General features: G+C 39.1%; 1 protein-coding gene across 1 annotated transcript in view; it reads left to right on the top strand.

Moving 5' to 3' along the window:
* The window catches only part of ANO4 (anoctamin 4), a 307,889-nt gene that overhangs the window by 55,506 nt on the left and 233,421 nt on the right, over window positions 1-18,962 (top strand). Inside the window, 1 exon segment of the mRNA XM_043491471.1 lies at window positions 15,102-15,308. Within this exon segment, the coding sequence (XP_043347406.1) occupies window positions 15,239-15,308 (70 nt within the window). The 5' untranslated portion in view covers window positions 15,102-15,238.

Here is an 18,962-nt window from a genome sequence, read left to right as displayed (position 1 = left end):
TGCATTTAAAAACCATGTGTTGATATCTGGCCCTGAAGCTTTAAGGTGAAGCAAGTATCTAAAAACTGTTTGATGGGTGGTATTAATCAACTGGATCTACAGCAAACATTTAGTTAAATATCTACAACCACTTTTGTCAGGAGATCTAAAATATTAAATGTCGTGAATAATGCAAATGTCTTGGAGTTCAGTGATCTTTATATGAACTGGAAAGTAATAAATGGCTGTGGTATTTAACAGGCACAAAAACTACTATTATTTCTACAGTGATAGCATGTACAATAACAAGAGCATAACTTCATGCTAATCATTGTACATGTCTTAAGGGGTGAAGCTCTGCTCCTCTTATATGTGAGTGGAGCTTTCCATTCATCTGCCCCATGAAGAAGAGTGAGGTGGAAATTCAAGGTTTAGGGTTTTTGGAAAACCTCCAAAATTGTACAAAAAGATGTAGATGAGGGATGTAGATGGGGGGGAAAGCCAATACAGTGAGATGGGCTTAAATGAAATTACATTCTGAGGCACAAAAGGAAACTTGAAAAAGGCTTAGAGCCACTCTTTGATGTGCTTTGGCTTTAGCATTCCTTCCTTAAGGATGCCTCCTCTCTCTCCTTCTCCATCTCGCTGCTTTGGTTGTGCTGTTTAAAATCCTACCAACAGCACTGCTGCATGGTCATGCTACTGCAATGCTCCAAACACCACCATAATTCCCTTTCTACTTTTTCTCCCTCGTTTTTGATAGTGCTGCCCAGCCCATTTGCTACAGCTTGACTGACTGGCTGGGAGAGAGGAGTGATTTTTCCCCCCAATTTTTTTTCTCCCTTTATCAGCTATAAACGTTATTCTCCATTTGCATCTGTTTTTCTGAATCTCTCTTATTTTGGAGATATTCAGACCTCGATACACATTTTTGCTAAGGTCTTGCCCTGCTGGTAAAGGAGGCCCTTAGAATAAATAAGAATCAATTCCACTCCTCTTTAATGACAACAGATTTACATTATTTACATTATTACACTTGATTCATGAAGACCTAAGCTCTAGTTACAGAGCTATGCAAAGGCATTTCTTTCTCAAAAACGGGGAATAAGTTTGTTTTGAAAATTAATTACCATGGCAACCTCTACAGTATATTGCCTAACGTAGGAAGTTGCTTCTGAGCAATACGCTTCTCAAAGCGTAAAGTGAATTCTTACAGCCTATAATAAAGATATAAGAACCAGAGAATTCCAGAGCATTATAGAATTAACAAGAATCAGATGAGGAGCTTCAAATGTAGCCAGATTTTCATGGGGGAAAATTAATTATTGGAACATGGTGTACTGAATGCTAGCTAACCTAACTACCATGTGTACTTATACCTATAAGGACTAGGTAGAGCTGGCCAAATTATTTGCTGGGAAACTCATTTCCTGAGAGAATTTACAGTGACAATTGATAAATATTTCTCTGATCTTTACAGCTTTTGTTTTTTTATTTTGCTGCATTTTCATGCACTTGTCATTTTATCAGCAGTTACCTCTGGGGGGGGGGGAAAAGCGAGAGAGAAGGGCAAAGAATAAGGGAATCTCGTCCATTATTTCATACTTTTAGTGAAAGGCAGCTTTAGTAGCTGGTTCTAAAGCTTTACTGCTGGCTTCCATCTTCTCTACTGCATCTTTTAATATCCCTTCAAGCAAAAACAACTTTTAGAGTGCGTGTGCGTGCGCACCTGTGCCATAGCACCGAGGCAGTGAAACAAGAAAGAGGACTCCTCTCCCCTCCTACATCATTTTGTGTATGTAACAATCTTAATTTGTATAATAAATCTTTCGTATCCACATTTTTGCACACTCCTTTATCCCCCCTACAGCCTTCTTTTTACCCTGGCTTATGAGCTTTCCAAAAGATATAATGTGCATGGAAAAGATACTGGTTCATTTTCATGAACGTTGGCTGCTGCCCATCAGTGACAGATGTCAGTCATTCACTGATGGTAGACTCCAAATTCTTGATGAGCAAATATTTAAACGTTTACAGGCTATGTTCAGACAAACATTCAGCACTTCAGATTGGTGTGTGATGTTTAATTGAACCTCCAAATATTTTGCATTTACTACACACTTCCAAAAAGATTGCTGGGTGACTAAATTCCTTCCCCAAAGCAAGGCTCAGCTTTCTTCCTCATAAGCAGCCAAAACACTTGCCCAAACACTCATATCCTCCTGTACCTCTTTCTACTCCCAGCTTTCTTATATCAACAAATCTGGTAGCTTCACCAGTTAGCCCAAGTTATCACTTGCTCCACACTTCCTTGATCTCTGGAGTCTGTCTGTGGTTGCATTAGATGAAGTGAGCTGTAGCTCATGAAAGCTTATGCTCAAATAAATACATTAGTCTCTAAGGTGCCACAAGTCCTCCTTTTCTTTTTGCGGATACAGCCTAACACGGCTGCTACTCTGAAACCTGTCTGTGGTTAGTGTCAGAACTCCCAGCTCACATAAGATTGAGAGCTTTTGACTACATTTCTTTCCTCTCGCAACCTGCAGGTCTCTCAGCTATACCATGGTGTGATGTAATTAGTAAAGTTATTTGGAATTAGAGCCCAGCACACTGACTTTAAATACATATAACTGGGTGCCTACCTACTGGTTTTGTTTAGTAGCTGTATTGTCAAGGTTCATTTGCAATTCAGTTCTCTTGGCTCTGATTTGGAAAAAGTCATCTAATCCTGCTGGAATTATAAATAGGGCTTCTGATTTCAGTTTTAATAGATACACACCAGTAAAACAGCCATGATATGAGGGAGGGGGGAAATAAAATTAGTGTTTAACCAATAAACATCAGAAAAACACCAGAAATGGTTATCTCTATCGAAGGGTTTGTCTACACTGAACAGCAATGCGGGCTACAGGGATGAGATTTCTCAAGTGCACTAACGTGTCATGTATTTATTGATCTGTGTAGACCCTGCTGGTGTGCACTAGGGAACACTGCAAAGACACTATTTGTTACAGTTTATATTACTATAATGCAGTGGTTTCCAACCTTTTTATGTCCAAGAGCACTTTTTGAATTTAAGGACAACCCAGGATCTACCCTGCCCCTTCCCCAAAGCCCCACCCTGCTCACTCCATCCTCTTGCTTGTTCTCCCCCACCCTCACTCACTCTCACCAAGTGGAGTTGGGGTTTGGGAGAGGGTGCAGGCTCTGGGCTGGGGACAAGGAGTTTGCAGTGTGGGAGGGGGCTCCAGGCTGAGCCTGGGGCAGGGAGTGGGGGTGAGGAGTTCAAGCTCTGGGAGGGAGTTCAGGTGCAGGAGGGGGCTCTGGGCTGGGGCAGAGTGTTGGGATGCAGGGTGCTAGCTCTGGGAGGGCAGTCAGAGCTGGGGCAGGGGTTTGGGGTGCAAGAGGGGGTATGGGGTTCTGGCTCCGGGAGGGGGCTCAGGGCTGGGGCAGGGCGTTGGGATATGTGGTGCGGCCTCCCGCCGGGCAGCGCTTACCTCGGGCAGCTCCCGGTCAGCAGCGCAATGAGGTTAAGGCAGGCTCCCCGCCCACCCTCCCTTGCCCCATGCCTCTCCTGGAAGGGGCCAATGTGCCCCTCCGGCCCCTGGCTCCACGCGCTGCCCTTCTCTGCAAGCACCACCCCCACAGCTCCTGTGAGGGTGCTGCTTGCAGCCAGGAGCAGCGTGCAGAGGGAGACCCCTAACCCCCCGGACTGGCAGCTTCCTGGAGCAGCATGGGGCCGGGGCAGGTAGGGAGCAAGCCTGCCTTAGCATCAGCCCTGCTGCACCTCCGGAGATCGCGATCAACTGGGGGGTTCTCTAGGATCGACTGCTTGGTGACCACTGCTATAACAAGTAATTGCTTATTAGAGTATATACAAAGAGAGAGCCTCAAAACACCCTGATTTTTGGACATTTACATAAAACTCAAAAATTGCTAAAAATACTCCCTCCAAATGAAATAAATATCTCTCCCTCTGTCCTCCCGCCAAACAGAAGGCCTAATTCTAAACAGATTCTGTTGGTATTTGCTGTGAGTCTCTTGTTGTGACTTCCTCTCGAGGAGAATTGGTTGTATAACACCTTAAGTTATGGAAAGTTTGGATAGGGTTTTTTTATTTTTTTTACATTGAAGCTAATTAAGAAGTTATTTAAAGGAGACAATCATAAATTCTGCCCTTATAAATGAAAGTAAAAGTGGTTAAAATAAGTTCTATGACTGTCATTCTTATTATGTAATATATCTGTAGGAAACTTTTTAGTGTTTTTCTTTTAGACCAAAGTTAGCAACAATTATCTGATGCTTTCATTCCTTTAAAACACCCAGGTACGTAGTAATGAATGCAGTGACACTTTTATTTCATACAAGTGCTATGAGAATGGAGTTAAGTATAAAAGATTAGTTGTACATTACTTTCTTGCCTTAATTGTAACAAAATAAAGATTACCATAGATTGGAAAATAGAATCAATGCAAGGATTTCTGTCTTTGTGAAGGAACTTGATTTTAAAATTCCAAGCCCATTGAAAGGTGAAGACACTGTTTGACTGATAAGCAGATCAACAGTACATTAGTAGAGTATCATCATCGAAGCATATGCTGTGTCTGTGAGAATGCTGGTGACAGGTCACCACATCACATCAACGTGGGTTGAATGAGCTCTTTCAAGTAGAAACAAATATGATTTTTACATGCCCAGGATTCTGAAAAACTTGGCATAAGAGTTGAAATTATGTTCCCTATCAGATACATTCCCCCCACCCCCACATCTTTCTGGTATAAGGCACTACTGCTAGGAGAGAACTGCTTTTCATATTGGTGTGCATGAAAGAAAACCCAGTCCATATGTGATTTACAAAATAAATAGATTCTGGGCACACAGCTAACACAGGAGCAACCTGATTCTCACGCTTTTATAGTGGATGATTTTTGTTTCCATAGAAAGGGAAAGATTATTTTTTTGCAATGTCTAAGAGAAGGCAGTAAAAATATTGCAGTGCTATTTATAAAATTAAGTGAAAGAGATGACCTGCTATACAGTGCAGAAACAGACTTTTGACTGTTTCAGACATTTATAGATATTTTCATTGTAATGTGTAAATCAGACATCAAGTAGTTAATGACAATTATCACTTGTCATAATTTAACATTTATGACCTGTATATGCACAGCATAAAATTGAACGTGAAATTAGCGTAAAAGAATGATCACTGTATTTGAAATGGTTGTCCACAGTGATTTGATTAAGGAAGTCATTTGAAATTCTTTGGGTGTGAAGATACTGTATTGAGAGCCTTGATATATATGACCAAAATTACAAAGCAATGGGGAAAAACAGGGAGGGAACACAGCCCAAGACCACTAAGTATTTTGATCCCATTTCTGTAATTTGTAGAGAGCTTTTTAACTCTTATGAGAAATAACCAACATCCTATTTGGCCTAGTATAACAATGTTTTGTTTTGTTTTTTCTTATATTTACTTACATAACAGATTATTACATTAGAAAGCTAATAGTAAACCAAACCAAATATAAATAGTGTAGTAAGGGGTGGCCAACCTGAGCCTGAGAAGGAGCCAGAATTTACCAATGTACATTGCCAAAGAGCCACAGTAATATGTCAGCAGCCCACCATCAGCTCCCCCACCCCACTCCCTCCCTGCACCTCCCGATCAGCTGTGTGCAGGAGGCTCAGGCGGGGGAGGAGGAGTGAGGGCACTGCAGGCTCAGGGGAGGGGGTGGGAAGGGGTGGAGTGGGGGCAGGGCCTGTGGCAGAGCCAGGGGTTGAGCAGTAAGCACCCCCCAGCACACTGGAAAGTTGGCACCTGTAGCTCCAGCCCTGAAGTCGGTGCCTATACAAGGAGCCACATATTAACTTCTGAAGAGCCGCATGTGACTCTGGAGCCATAGGTTGGCCACTCCTGGTGTAATAGATGGATTTTTTTTAATTGGATAGTTTGTTTTATTTTGAAAGGGCCTGTGCAAGATGCTAGATATAAAAGTGCACGCTGTCATGAACAAGTTTTGTGCATTGCAGGGTTGGAAGGAAGATACAAAATCAAAGAAGCTGTTTAGGGGAAAATGGGAGAATATAACAGTCATTTTTTTCTAGCGGCTGGCTCCTTTACAGATGTATCAATCAGTGGTGCTAGTAACGATAGCTAATGGAGACTCAACTTTATTTTCATCAGGCAGAGCTGCCGGGTGGGTGGTCTGAAAACCCCAGTTCAAATCTGAGCAGGAATGAAATGCCCAGAGTGAAACAAAGGGAAATAATATCAAATGCAGGTGTATTCTCCATTTGATGTTCATTTTCTTGCAAACCATAATCACCTCAGTAAAATACCCAAACTATTCTAATTCCAACTCACCTATTTTATTCACTCCAGAATGCACTTAGGTATACATTGTATTAGTTTAGGTGTTGAAACATATATTTCTGTAGGTCAATGATTTTCAGACTTTTGTACCAGTGACCCCTTTCACATAGCAAGCCTCTGAGTGCGACCACCCCTTATAAACCAGTGTTTTTAATTTATATATTTAACACCCATTATAAATGCTAGAGGCAAAGCGGGGTTTGGAGTGGAGGCTGACAGCTCGCGACCCCCCCATGTAATAACCTCGTAACCCCCTGCGGGGTCCCGACCCCCAGTTTGAGAACCCCTGCAGTAGCTGAAAGGATGCATATGTATGGAGGGTTGCTATTGCTGCACAGGCATGTGAGTTCTCCACAGCAGGAGAGTCTCTCAGGTTCTCTGTATGGTGATGTCCACAACTAATATTGTGGAATCCCTAGAAACATATCTGCCCCCAAACCTCTTATTTTTACTAGCTTTTTTTAGTAAAGAAATGTAATGCACTAATAATACCAGCTGATTACTGAGAGCTCAACCTACAGAAGTCAAGAAATACAAAAATGATCTTTCTTGCTGTAGCTGTGGCTGTTGTGTTGCATTAATACCCTCTCATAGCCTAACTGCAAATATGAGCATGCTTAAGAGGAACATTTTCAGTTTGTGGAGGTTATGTGGCTAATCCTGCATTTGGGTTTAACAGGAGTCATATAGTTAAAACCAACCCTTTGAAAGCATAGCTTTTAATAATTCTAGCATTAACAGTAGGGTGTAGTTGGCTCTTCCAGGAGGGAAGTGGCAATTGTCTGTCGCCAGCTATTCACAAGACTGAGGGGAAGAGTTGGCTTTTTCAAAGGACCTTGCATCAGGGAGGATCTGCCTTAATCCTTATTCCATTAATGGGGATGCCCTTCAGCTATATTAGACTTACGTGCCCAGTTAATGGACTCTGTTGCTTTCCAAACACACTACTGCTCCTGCATCTGCTCACCTGCTTTGCTGAAAGAACAGTTACAGTGGCACAGAATGCAACTATCTGTAACCACTTTATTGCTGTATATTATTAGAGCTAGATCAAATACCATTTATTTTGTCCTTTCTTCTCGGATTTATCTGCTGACTATCTAGGTTGTGATTTTTACTGATTTTTTTTTATTATTCTGTTTACTTACTATCTGTGATCTATTATGCTATTTAAAAAAGTTTTCCAAATTGCCATTAGAGAAGATTTGGGATGCAAATAATCTTGCACACAAAGTTTTTAATATAAATGTAAATAAATATTTAGAGGTTTTATTTTGTGTAAATATTCTTGCAAAAATCAGAGGAAAAGAGTTGTCAGAGATACAAGCAAAACAATAAGGAAGGTTTTATTTGCAAGAATATTAGTGAATACAGTTTACTAATATAACATGAGTGGTGGACAAAGTACACCATCATTGCTGTCCTTGGTATGTCCTCTCTGAACAGCTAATGCCTTAATGGAATATTGACACTTAAAAGAATGAAAAGTGCTGCCATTGCACAGAAGTTGCAGCATTGTTCTTCAGTGGAATGATTAAAGAACGGACTAAGGGAAAAACGGAGGATAAATTTACCATGTGTTCTTACAAAAGAGTGTATTACAGATGCAACATATCTTTGATCATGGACAGTTACTTTAAAGAAGTTTTAGTTCTTTAAACTGGTATTTCATAAACAATACCTTTTTAGTGAGTTAAATACCAAAAAGTAAAAATTCAGGGTTTTGAAATATGATTACCAAAGTTTCATGCTGTTCTAAAATGTACAGGCATTTTAGTCTTCTACCAAAGTGGATATAGCCTGGGGAGGGGGGAAGAGGTAGAAACTAATTGACTATTTCTCCCCATTTCCATGAACCACTTCACCAAATTCAAATGGATCAAAAGCTCATTACCTGACTACTAGTTTCTTTCAGAGTTTTATTATTTTTCTTCCAGAATGATGATTTAGTCCTAAATTGGGTTCATGATTTATTCCCTTCTCCTTATATGCACAATGGAGAGTTAGTTGGAGTCTATTGAATGGAAATCCTAATAACACCCTGTGTATGGACAAGGCAAGTAGACCTAGCCTTTTAGATACCACTGTGTTATTGCCAGTTTGCTGGACTCTTGCCAAAAAGGTTAGGTAACAAATGAGCTTGGATTTGCACGAGCAGCTTAAACACAGCAGATGCCATCTCCTCTGGAAGTCACTCTTCACTTTATGACTATTCTGTTGGCACCATGTGCTGTATTGAACCTGTCACTTACCTGTCGAGAAAAACAATATTCTACATGAGTAATGGAGGAGAGAAGAATCCTGGTACACCTGGGCTCTGGACCCTGCCAGCATGGCAGACTGGGTTGCAGCAGGTTACTTTTGAAAAACATAAGCATAAGTATTTTGAATGGAAGAGGCAAAAGTGGGGATTTAATTGTATATTATAGGAATTCTGGGTGAATGTAGTTTCCCAGCAGGCAGTAGTTCAAAAGGATGAATTAAAATGATAAAGACTGAACTTGATTCAGCCTATGGCACATGTACTTTAACCCAAAATATGGGACACATCCTGTTTACCTGAGTAAACTTAACTGACTGTAGAGAATAACTTTCTGTGGGATCAACATTCCGAAAAGGAATGGAGTATTTAAATATTTCATTTTGAAATGACTTCATTTTATAAGCTGATTTTTAGTACATTACTTTATATTCTATTATAACTTAAAGTTGAAATTGAAACAACATTTCAATTTTGACAAAATTAAAATATTGTGATTGCTCCAAAACTGTTTTTCTGAAAATTTTGAAATATGATATTTTGTTCCCATTTGGAAGAGAACAAATTTTAAAATCACAATTTCCTGTGCAATGGAAATTCTGGTTCCTATAGTTCTCTAATTATAGTAATTATAATTACATAAAATATATAAAGTAATTTATAGAAAAGCTCTTTTAGAATGTCTTCTGCTCATGGAAAGTCAGAGGAGCAATTCATTGTTTGTTTGTTCACTATACAACCAGAAAGTCAACTAGTTTACCTAGCCAAAATATTCTAAATAGGAAGAGTGCCTCATATTTATTGCATCCACGTTAAGCTTTAGATTCAACATTACTTTGTATACTACAAAAATCTCTTCTAGATATAATTTATATAGTAAATAATTGCATTTATTATAAATCATTGCTGATGAATAGTCACAAAACACTCAGGTAAATAACATTTTGAAGAATTGGATGTGGAAAATATGTAGCAGTGATGCATGAATTATGGCAGTGGTTCTAGGGGGTACATCAACTCATCTAGATATTTACCTAGTTTTACAACAGGCTACATAAAAAGCACTAGCGAAGTCTATACAAACTACAGTTTCATACAGACAATGACATGTTTATATTGCTCTATATACTATACATTGAAATTTAAGTACAATATTTCTTCTAATTGATTTTTCAGTAATAGTGTGGCTGTGACACTTTTGTACTTTTATGTCTGATTTTGTAAGAAAGTAGTTTTTAAGTGAGGTGAAACTTGGGGTTCACAAGAGAAATCAGACTGCTGAAAGGGGTACAGTAGTCTGGAAAGATTGAGAGCCACTGAATTATAGCATAATTTATTGCAGAATAGCTACAAATAAATAACATAAAATATGCTAGACGTTAATTAAAATAAACTGATCTAATCTGCAAATTATGACTTGAAAAATGTAGGCATTGCTCAAAACAAATAGGAAACTTTAGGCACATGCTATCCCCCTATGGAAAGGACTGAGATTTAGGGCCTCATTCAGCAATTCATTGGAGCCCTATTGATTTCAGAGGGACTAGGCATGATTATAAGAGTATGCCTGGGCCATCTGATTGCAGTATCTAGGTTGTCATTCTTAGTGCTATTCCTTCATTCTGCAGGCACAGGAACTTCTCCCTCTATTTTTTTGAATAACTATTCAGAATACATATTGTTCTAATAGTACTAAAAGGCCATCCATACTAAATGTACAAGTTACAACAACATAGTAAAGTAAATAGTAAATAACAAAGCCCCACCGCCAGCACCACATCCTAGTCCATTGCCAAAATCAAAAAGGCAGACAGTCCTAGTGGACTCTGAAACCAGTCCTGATATGAACTCAGTCATCTGAAATGGTAACAAATGACACTGATTGCAGCCTGCTGGGAGAATGGAAAGGGAACATATTTTCTCACAAATTGTGAGGCTTTTTTTCTTAATAGCCTAGCAAAAGGAGCAGCATAAACATATTGTCTTCTGTTATACACAAAAAGGAAACGGAGGTAAAAATAGTGAGCTGTTACAACAGACAGCTAGGAATATAAATATATGCGCCTTAAATGCATATAAATAAAATAGGTTTCAGAGTAGTAGCCGTGTTTAGTCTGTATTCACAAAAAGAAAAGGAGGACTTGTGGCACCTTAGAGACTAACAAATTTATTTGAGCATAAACTTTCATGAGCTACAGCTCACTTCATCGGATGCATTCAGTGGAAAATACAGTGGGGAGATTTATATACACACACAGAGAACATGAAACAATGGGTATTTCCATACACACTGTAAGGAGAGTGATCACTTAAGCTCATCTTAATATGAACACCTAACAAAAATAATATCACAGCACAAAACCCCATGATCTTCAAGCCTTTGGCAATCCCCTGGCATTTTCCTTTTTTAGTTAATTCCTTTTCCTGCTTCTCCTTCTTCTTCTTCTTCAACTTTGTCATAGCCTGACTTTAAAGTATTTAACTATACAAATGTAATGTTCTCTTAGTGCCATTTTTACAATGGGATACCATTACTTGTCTAGCACCATAAGTTTATATGCCACTTAAAAAGAAGTAAAATATATTAAACATAAAATGAAATTGCCATCTTGGAACTCTTACAATATAAAGACACAAAGTGGTACCATGCACTTAGAAAACTACGAGTGGCTTATAGTCTGAACATTCTTGTTGGTGAGCTGCACAGTAGAGGTGGACTTTTAGAGGTGATTGAAAGGAGGAAGGAGGGTGCTTGGCCTACAGGAATTTGTTTTTCACAAGTGGTGGCAGGAAAGAAAGCTTAAATACAGCAGAGGGAGAAGAATCAAAGGGAGAGTAAAGAGAGCAACTCCTTAGGCAATGGAAGAGCTTGTGGGAGGAAATGAGGGCAGAGACATAGGCAAGAGTAGAGTTGTGTAGAGTTTTGAAAGCAAGGCGATTGTTTTTGTTTTTTCTGCAGGCAGGAGATGAAAACCATTACTGACTAATGTGACTATTGAAGGCTCAAATCATGTGATGTTTCATAAAATTAAACATTCTATTTCTGATTCTCACAGGCAGATGACAAAGCTTTCAGAAATATCGTTCTGAGGTAGCTAGCATGACCACATCTAATGTAACACAATGGCAAAGTGTTTCACTCTAGAGGAGAGTAACTCTGTGGCTGGTAGCCTCAGCAAGCTGCTCAAGCAGTAGAAGTCTTTTGCTGTAGTGCTGGAAGGCCTTAGTTCAAATCCTGCTTATAACTCATTCAGTAGCTTTTTCCACTAGAGCCAGAGAAAGCTGAGCCTAGAGGCATAAGCCACCATCTGTATCTGTGGTGGTGGTGGTATGGTCTGTAGTGCTACAGCATGTATTCTATGTCAAGTCTGGGGACTTGCAGCATTGCTCTAATACCACATCTCATGAATTTTCAGCTGCACCCTAACTTCCTTGTACAATAAAGTACCTTATAGAAATACTGCATCTGCAAACCCAAGAAATTTTGGTGAACTCCAATATCTATCGAATCTGTTGATGGCATTTCTGTGGTGCCCATCACCATATTTGAGCACCATTAGGTTTTACATATTCCCAAGGAACAATCTGAAGTTTCTGATAATGAGTAAGTTGTCAAAAACTGTTACATTTTACAGTGTGTACAACTTATCTGAAAGAAGAAACAAGGTTATACGTTGACTATATAAGTCTATATGAATGGTACCTATGGTGGGTGGGTGTGTGTATGTATGATGTGCAATTTTGGTATTACCAGAGAAATGACTCTTCTGGGTGTATTATATTGATGCCTGGACTGCACACTCGGTTTGCAAAGCTGAGTCACTGCTATAGATTAGGCTTGGAAGGATTAGATTTTTATTGGTAAAATTTGGTAAAACGTTTTCCCTGTGCATCAAACCAACAAAAATATGTTTCAGAGTGGTAGCAGTGTTAGTCTGTATCAGCAAAAAGAACAAGGAGTACTTGTGCACCTTAAAGACTAACAAATTTATTTGGGCATAAGCTTCTGTGGGCTAAAACCCACTTCATCGGATGCATGCAGTGGAAAATATAGTAGGAAGATATATATACACAGAGAACATGAAAAAATGGGCGTTGCCATACCAACTGTAATGAGACTAATCCATTAAGGTGGGCTATTAGCAGCAGGAGGAAAAAAGAACTTTTGTAGTGATAATCAGGATGGCCCATTTCCAACAGTTGACAAGAAGGTGTGAGTAACAGTAGGGGGAAAATTTAGCATGGGGAAATATGTCCATCGATGATAATCAAAATCTACAGATAGGCCAAGTAAGAATGCTGCTTGAGAATTTATTAGAGTTTGATGTAAGGATATTTACTTTTGTATATTTTGACATGATGTTGACAACTTTGTGTTTTAATGGTGATAAAGCTTTAACTTTTTGAATTGCAGTGTCCGTTGTCATTCAGTAATCATTGTCTGCCTCACATTTGTCTGACACTCACCCCCTTGGAATTGCCATCATTGGACTGGGACGTGGAGTTGTACACCTCTAAACAATGCTGGCTCTGATTGGAGCGACACCGTTCAAGACAGGAGGCGGGGCACACTGTCCCCATATTGTCTTGGCCAGCGCAGTGACAGATGCCCACGCAATGGCCCTTTTGGATCCCGTGGGTGTATCATCAGACCCGAGGGTCATACTCAAGAAGGTCGCTGTAAGTCACCTCAGAAGGACAGGCTCCCCCACAGTCTTCCATGGCTCAGGAACCACCTTGTGGCACCAAAGCTGGCACCAAAGCCAGCACTGAGATCTGGGATAGTGCTGCCCCCAGCGCAGAGTATGAGGTCATCAGCACAGGGTGACCCCTCTGAGCTGGAGGGACTGGGCATCATCTTCATCTTCCCCATATGAAGTGATAGCGGGGACATCAATATCACTGACTCCTGTGGACAACAGAGCTCCAGGAGCTACTAAGGAGAGTGGCCCAGAACCTGGGTCTTTAGTGGAGGAGGTGACTGAGACAACTGATCCGATGGTGGACGTTTTGGCACCGCTGAAGTAATCGGGGCTACATACACCAGCCCCACAGAAAAAATTTTTTAAACCCCAGCCTCTTCTGCGCTTCTACCCTGCACAATCCAGGCAGGATTACAGCTGGAAGCAGGGCAAGAACAGAAGGTGAAAGTCACCTTAGCCCCCTTCCAATCAAGGCCAGAGTTTAGTGAGGCAGTCCCCTGGTCCTAAGCATACCTTTTGAGACCTCGGCAGATCTCGGATGCTTCTCCATGTTTCTTGAATCATGTATCCCACTTCTAACATGCATGAGCCCAGATAACTTCAGATCACTGGGTCTTGTGCATGATAGAACTGGGATATTCTCTCCAATTCTGTTCTCTCCCTCCCTCCCAACCCCCTTGTCCATCCCTCTTCAGGGACCCCTCTCATGAGCAACTTCTAATACAAGAGATGCCCCAAATCTTCTTAATCTTTCTCTCACAAGCAGTACTACAATATAATCAATAGAAATGTTAGTGTAATAAAGGGAGCAAGGCTTACCCCCAAGTTTTAGTTTTCCTTAAACATGGAGCAATATTTTCATTAATCGCTTTTGTTGCCCAATAGATATCTGATCTAAGGGTTTGATCCTGCTCTCCCTTACACAAGCATAAATCAGGAGTAATTCAGCTGAAAGCAGTGGAGTTATAACAGTGTAAACAAGATAAGAGATCAGAATCTGGCTTTACACCTGTAAAGTGGCATCTTTCCCTAAGGATGTACAGTGCATTATATGTATTGGAAATTCAAGCTGCCTTTTTTTCTGTTGGGGCAGTTGTGGTGATTTTTACCATAAGCAGCACTTTCTGTGCACTTGTCAACTACATCAGATCCACAGAATTTGGGGGAAAGAGTTGTGCAAAATTTGCAATGAACACCAGGAAAAAATCAAGCTAGTATCAAGGTTTTGTATGAAAAAGCAGAATCATTTTGCAGATTCAAGCTTGTGTCTGTTGTGTCGTACTCTTTTTCCACCAAAATAAAAAAAAATTCCTCCAAAAATAGTGGCTGAAATGACTCTGTTTGTTGTTTTTTTTTTAAACCTCTGATGAAATTTGACAAGATAGGTAAATATTTTTCTTTAGAAAAATTCACATATCTGCAATTCTAGTCAGGAGTGGAGTGTTATTAAATAAAACTCAGTGATGGTTAACCAATTGCTATTGCCCTTCATGAGGTGTGTGCCCCTTTTGTAGGAACTCCAGTTAATTCCTCCTGCAGGCAGTAACACATTAGACTGGGGCTATTAATTTAAATACCCATTATTGTGCTGGCCCTGACATCACCTGCATAGCAAGAGTAAAGAGGTTAACATTTTTCATTTTAATACAAAATCCATGCCTCTGTACTTTTTCTCAAGAGGGCTGTTACCGCTCCATTTTAAACTGTGCCGATTTGATATATTTTAGTGATTCTGAGCTGGTCTCCTGCATCTAACAGTGCTATTTCTCATTCCCATCAGGTATAAGTGTATCTATTCATGGGGCTGAAAAGCGTGTGCAAATCTATCACAGGAAAAGGGCAGGAAGCCATCTGCTATCACAGCATCTGCCTGTGGTTAGGCATTCTTCACTCTCACAAGTCAGAAGGTCAATAAAAATGGAAGCCTTATCTTCTGGATCTAATACACCAGCAGTTACTAACGGAAAAACAAAAATCCACCATGCAGGTAACAAATACGGCTTGACAACACTTTTCAGTTTGTTTTACAGATGGGCATATGCTATGAATCTTTGTATTCATACTTTCAGATCATACTTGCATGGAAATCAATAGATTGATCCAAGGGCCAATAGATGGATGGTCATTCTGCCTATTTTTGGTATGCTTGTTCACAACAGTTGTGAGTTCTGTCAGACAAAGCAAGAGTTAGGACAGCTGGCTGATTTATGGGGAATGGGAAATAACAAATCAAGTGTCTTTTTTTTTTAAATAAAATAAAACAAAAAAACCCAATTACGATATCCCACAGGAATGTCCAAACACTGCCACTTACAGTGCTTTGAACTTTTTTTGTAGAATATTGGTGCATTTTATATTTGATTAACTTAATAAACAATGGGCTAGATTCAACCCTCTGAATTCTGTATACATCACTGTGTAACTCAACAATCTGATTTCTTGATTTGAAGATCACAGCATGTCATAAATCAGAGTGCAGACTATGGTTTGATTCCTGTGCTAGACTGGAAAAATCTGTAGGACTGAAGGAGTAATTTGTAGTATGGATTAACTGTATAGTAAAATTAACCTTTTTTTTTTTTATGAGTACAGAGTCTCCCGGGCACCATAAAATCCTAGTAGAAACTTGAATACACTCATTGTTAAGCAAATTTCCAGAGCTACTTCTAAAGGTGTGGGGGTTTTTTTGTTTTTGTTTTTTTTTATTTTTGTTTTTTACTTATTCCAAAGGAATACACGTGGAGATGCCATGTTTAAACATACTTTTGCAATGCAAATAAAACTTCAGATCTGAATGAATTTAAGATTCGGGCTGCGAAATAATGTGGTTGGATTTTGTGGTTTACACAGTGCAGGTCTCACAGGACTTTCAGTTTTGCTGCACTTAAAAAGGTCTTCACTGCCCCCATGTAAATAAATGGGATCTATTGTCTCAGTGAGTGGGGATTTATGTGGGAAATAAGGGAGTTCCACATGTAAATCTTTGCATGCTGTATTTACACGAACTTGCAGATTATTTAGTAAATGCAGTACATTAATTATTTTATAAATTATGGTGGCGTTAAGTACAAAATATGTGGTGTCAGTTGCTATACAATTTGTATTGACTTGAATTTTGGATTACCATATTCACAACAGAACAAGTTATGCATATCTTACTAAACGTGCTAATTAAAATGTTATAGCATCCCACACCATCACATATTTTACTGATGCCAATTACTTTGTCCATTCTTAGTCCTTTTATTTTTAGCTTGTTTTTTTTCTCTCCTTTGAAGCACATTAGTTACCAATGACAACATTGTTTCAATAGTATGACAGAACTTCATGACCTTCACCTGCAGTATAATGTCAACAGGCAGCATTTTAAAAATGTTAAAATCATGTTTTGTGAAATACAAGTGTTTACATAATTATCGTGAACATGTACAGCATGTTATAGTAACAATATTCATTTTTGTAGAGATGTAGATTATCTTTATATTCAGTCATGAATATGGTTTAATACTAAATAATACATACAGAACAAAATAAACAAATATTGACTCCGATTTAGGAAAGTATTCCTAATGGGATGGATTTAAACATGTCCCCCACATGCTTTCCTGAATTGGATCCATTAGAATGGTTTTTGGATGACTTTTTTTTTTTTGCAGACATTAGCTTCCTATAAAATTATGTAGAGTTAGTTCATCTCTATTTATGGTGTATATGTTTTTATAAAAGAATTAGCAGCCTGTGTGGGACAACCCAATAGAGGGACCTGATCCCATTTGATGCTTGGGTGCCCTAAACTTAATTTGAAGTTAACTCCTACTGCAGTCAATGGGACAATATTAGTAAATTGTTTTGTAATTACATCTCTTATCATAGATATCTTAAAATATCATACTTCATTTGGTATTGCAGTAAAACAATGTTGTGATGTAGGGCCTTAAATGTGATTCTATATCAGAAATCAGAATTTGTTTCCCTTTCAAAGTTAAATAATAAAAATCCCACATACATGCAACTTTTAAGAAATACTGTGCTGCAATATCTTCACTAATAAATATTCCCTCCTGAGAGAAAATTAATTTAAATTTTAAGCATATTTTATTAATTCATATTAAATGACAAATTAACTGTTGCTGTCTTTAGTTCTATAAATACCTACTTAAACACTTTTTTTTAAAATCACTTTATTCAAAGACATAGGTCAGAAATGGGGTGGTGGTGGAGAATTGAAAAGGTTCTCACTCTTATTAATAAGAGAATCATAGAAGTTATCAAAGAATAGGACTTTAAAGTATTTTGTTCTCAGGTCATCCCCCTGCCATTGCAGGGCTGTTGCCCACATTATATTCTTGAATAATTTCTTAAGTCTAATTTTAAATAGCTGAAGCAGCTGAGTTTCTTGCTCCTCTCAGAGGTAATACTCACCCAGTCAATTCAGGCTGAATATAAAGTAAACTTCTCTAATAGATCTCACCATTAGGGAAGTTTACTTTATATTCAGCCTGAATTTTCTCTTGCTCAAGTAACAAATATTCAGAACATGAAGAGATTCTGATTAAATTGGAAATCTAGAATAGGGCTATGAGAACTTGAAACAGTGGTTCTGACTTTCATTAATCATAGAAATCAGAGCTGAGGTAAAAATCAGACTCTTTTCTAAAGTGGTAGATCAAAAAGGAATTTGGTTTTCTTCCTCTGACAATGTCCTGCTACTGTTTTCTACACACAAAAATGCTTGTCTTTGTCATTTTTCTTCCTGCCCAGAATGGTACCATTTAATGATTTATCAATAATTATTTTCACTTATTTATTTTGACTAAGGCTGAAAGTGACCTAAGTTGTAGTGAAAACAATGATAGATTTCTATATGTTGTCCAGTGGCTGCCTTATCAAACAGCACTTCCTTTTTAGGTTGTCCCCTCCCCTCCCATACACACACTTTTATTTACTAGTGAATAGTACTGCAGCTGCAATCTGATGGTGTCGGGGATGAGGGCCTGCAATCGGCTAGCTAAGGACAGCTGAAACCGCTAGTTGGCCAGATCACCTGATTGGCTGAGCAGCATTGCCAGGACTGTTCTTAAACACAACAGTAGCTGGCCACTGGCTGCTCAACGTTTATGCCTGCAGTTGTGATTGTGTCATCTTCCTAGGCTTGTTCCAGTCCTGCTCCTCTGCCTGGTTCCTAACTCCATCTCTGAGCCTTGGCTCAGACTTCTGGATCTTGACTCTGGCCCTGGCTACTACGTTTGACACACACACACACACCCCCGCCACGAGTCCATGATAGATAGCTTATACTATTGCTCTGTGTTGCCCACACCACTGAAGTGGCAATATAGCAGGAAGTTTTCTGTAGTGTGCCTTGCTTTGTAAAAAGCCCTTTCTCCAGGGTGAAGCTGAATAGTTACTACAACAACTGTTAACCTAGCAGCAATTTTTCAATTCAGTGCTGAATAAGAAATAGAGGCAGTCTTGCTGTGGAGGGTGGCAGTGAATCTGCTATTTTACTAATTGCCCTTAAACCTAAACTCTCCCCAGTAACTTCTTTCATATAGTTTAAAAATTACATTTCTATCAGCTGAGATGTTCTCTTTATAAAATTTCCTTTCCGTCTATGTGGCTATCCTTGAGGCTTATGCAC

The sequence above is a fragment of the Dermochelys coriacea genome, chromosome 1 (assembly GCF_009764565.3).
Source record: "Dermochelys coriacea isolate rDerCor1 chromosome 1, rDerCor1.pri.v4, whole genome shotgun sequence".
NCBI classification, from domain to species: Eukaryota; Metazoa; Chordata; order Testudines; family Dermochelyidae; genus Dermochelys; species Dermochelys coriacea.
This window is presented reverse-complemented; position numbering and strand designations above follow the sequence as displayed.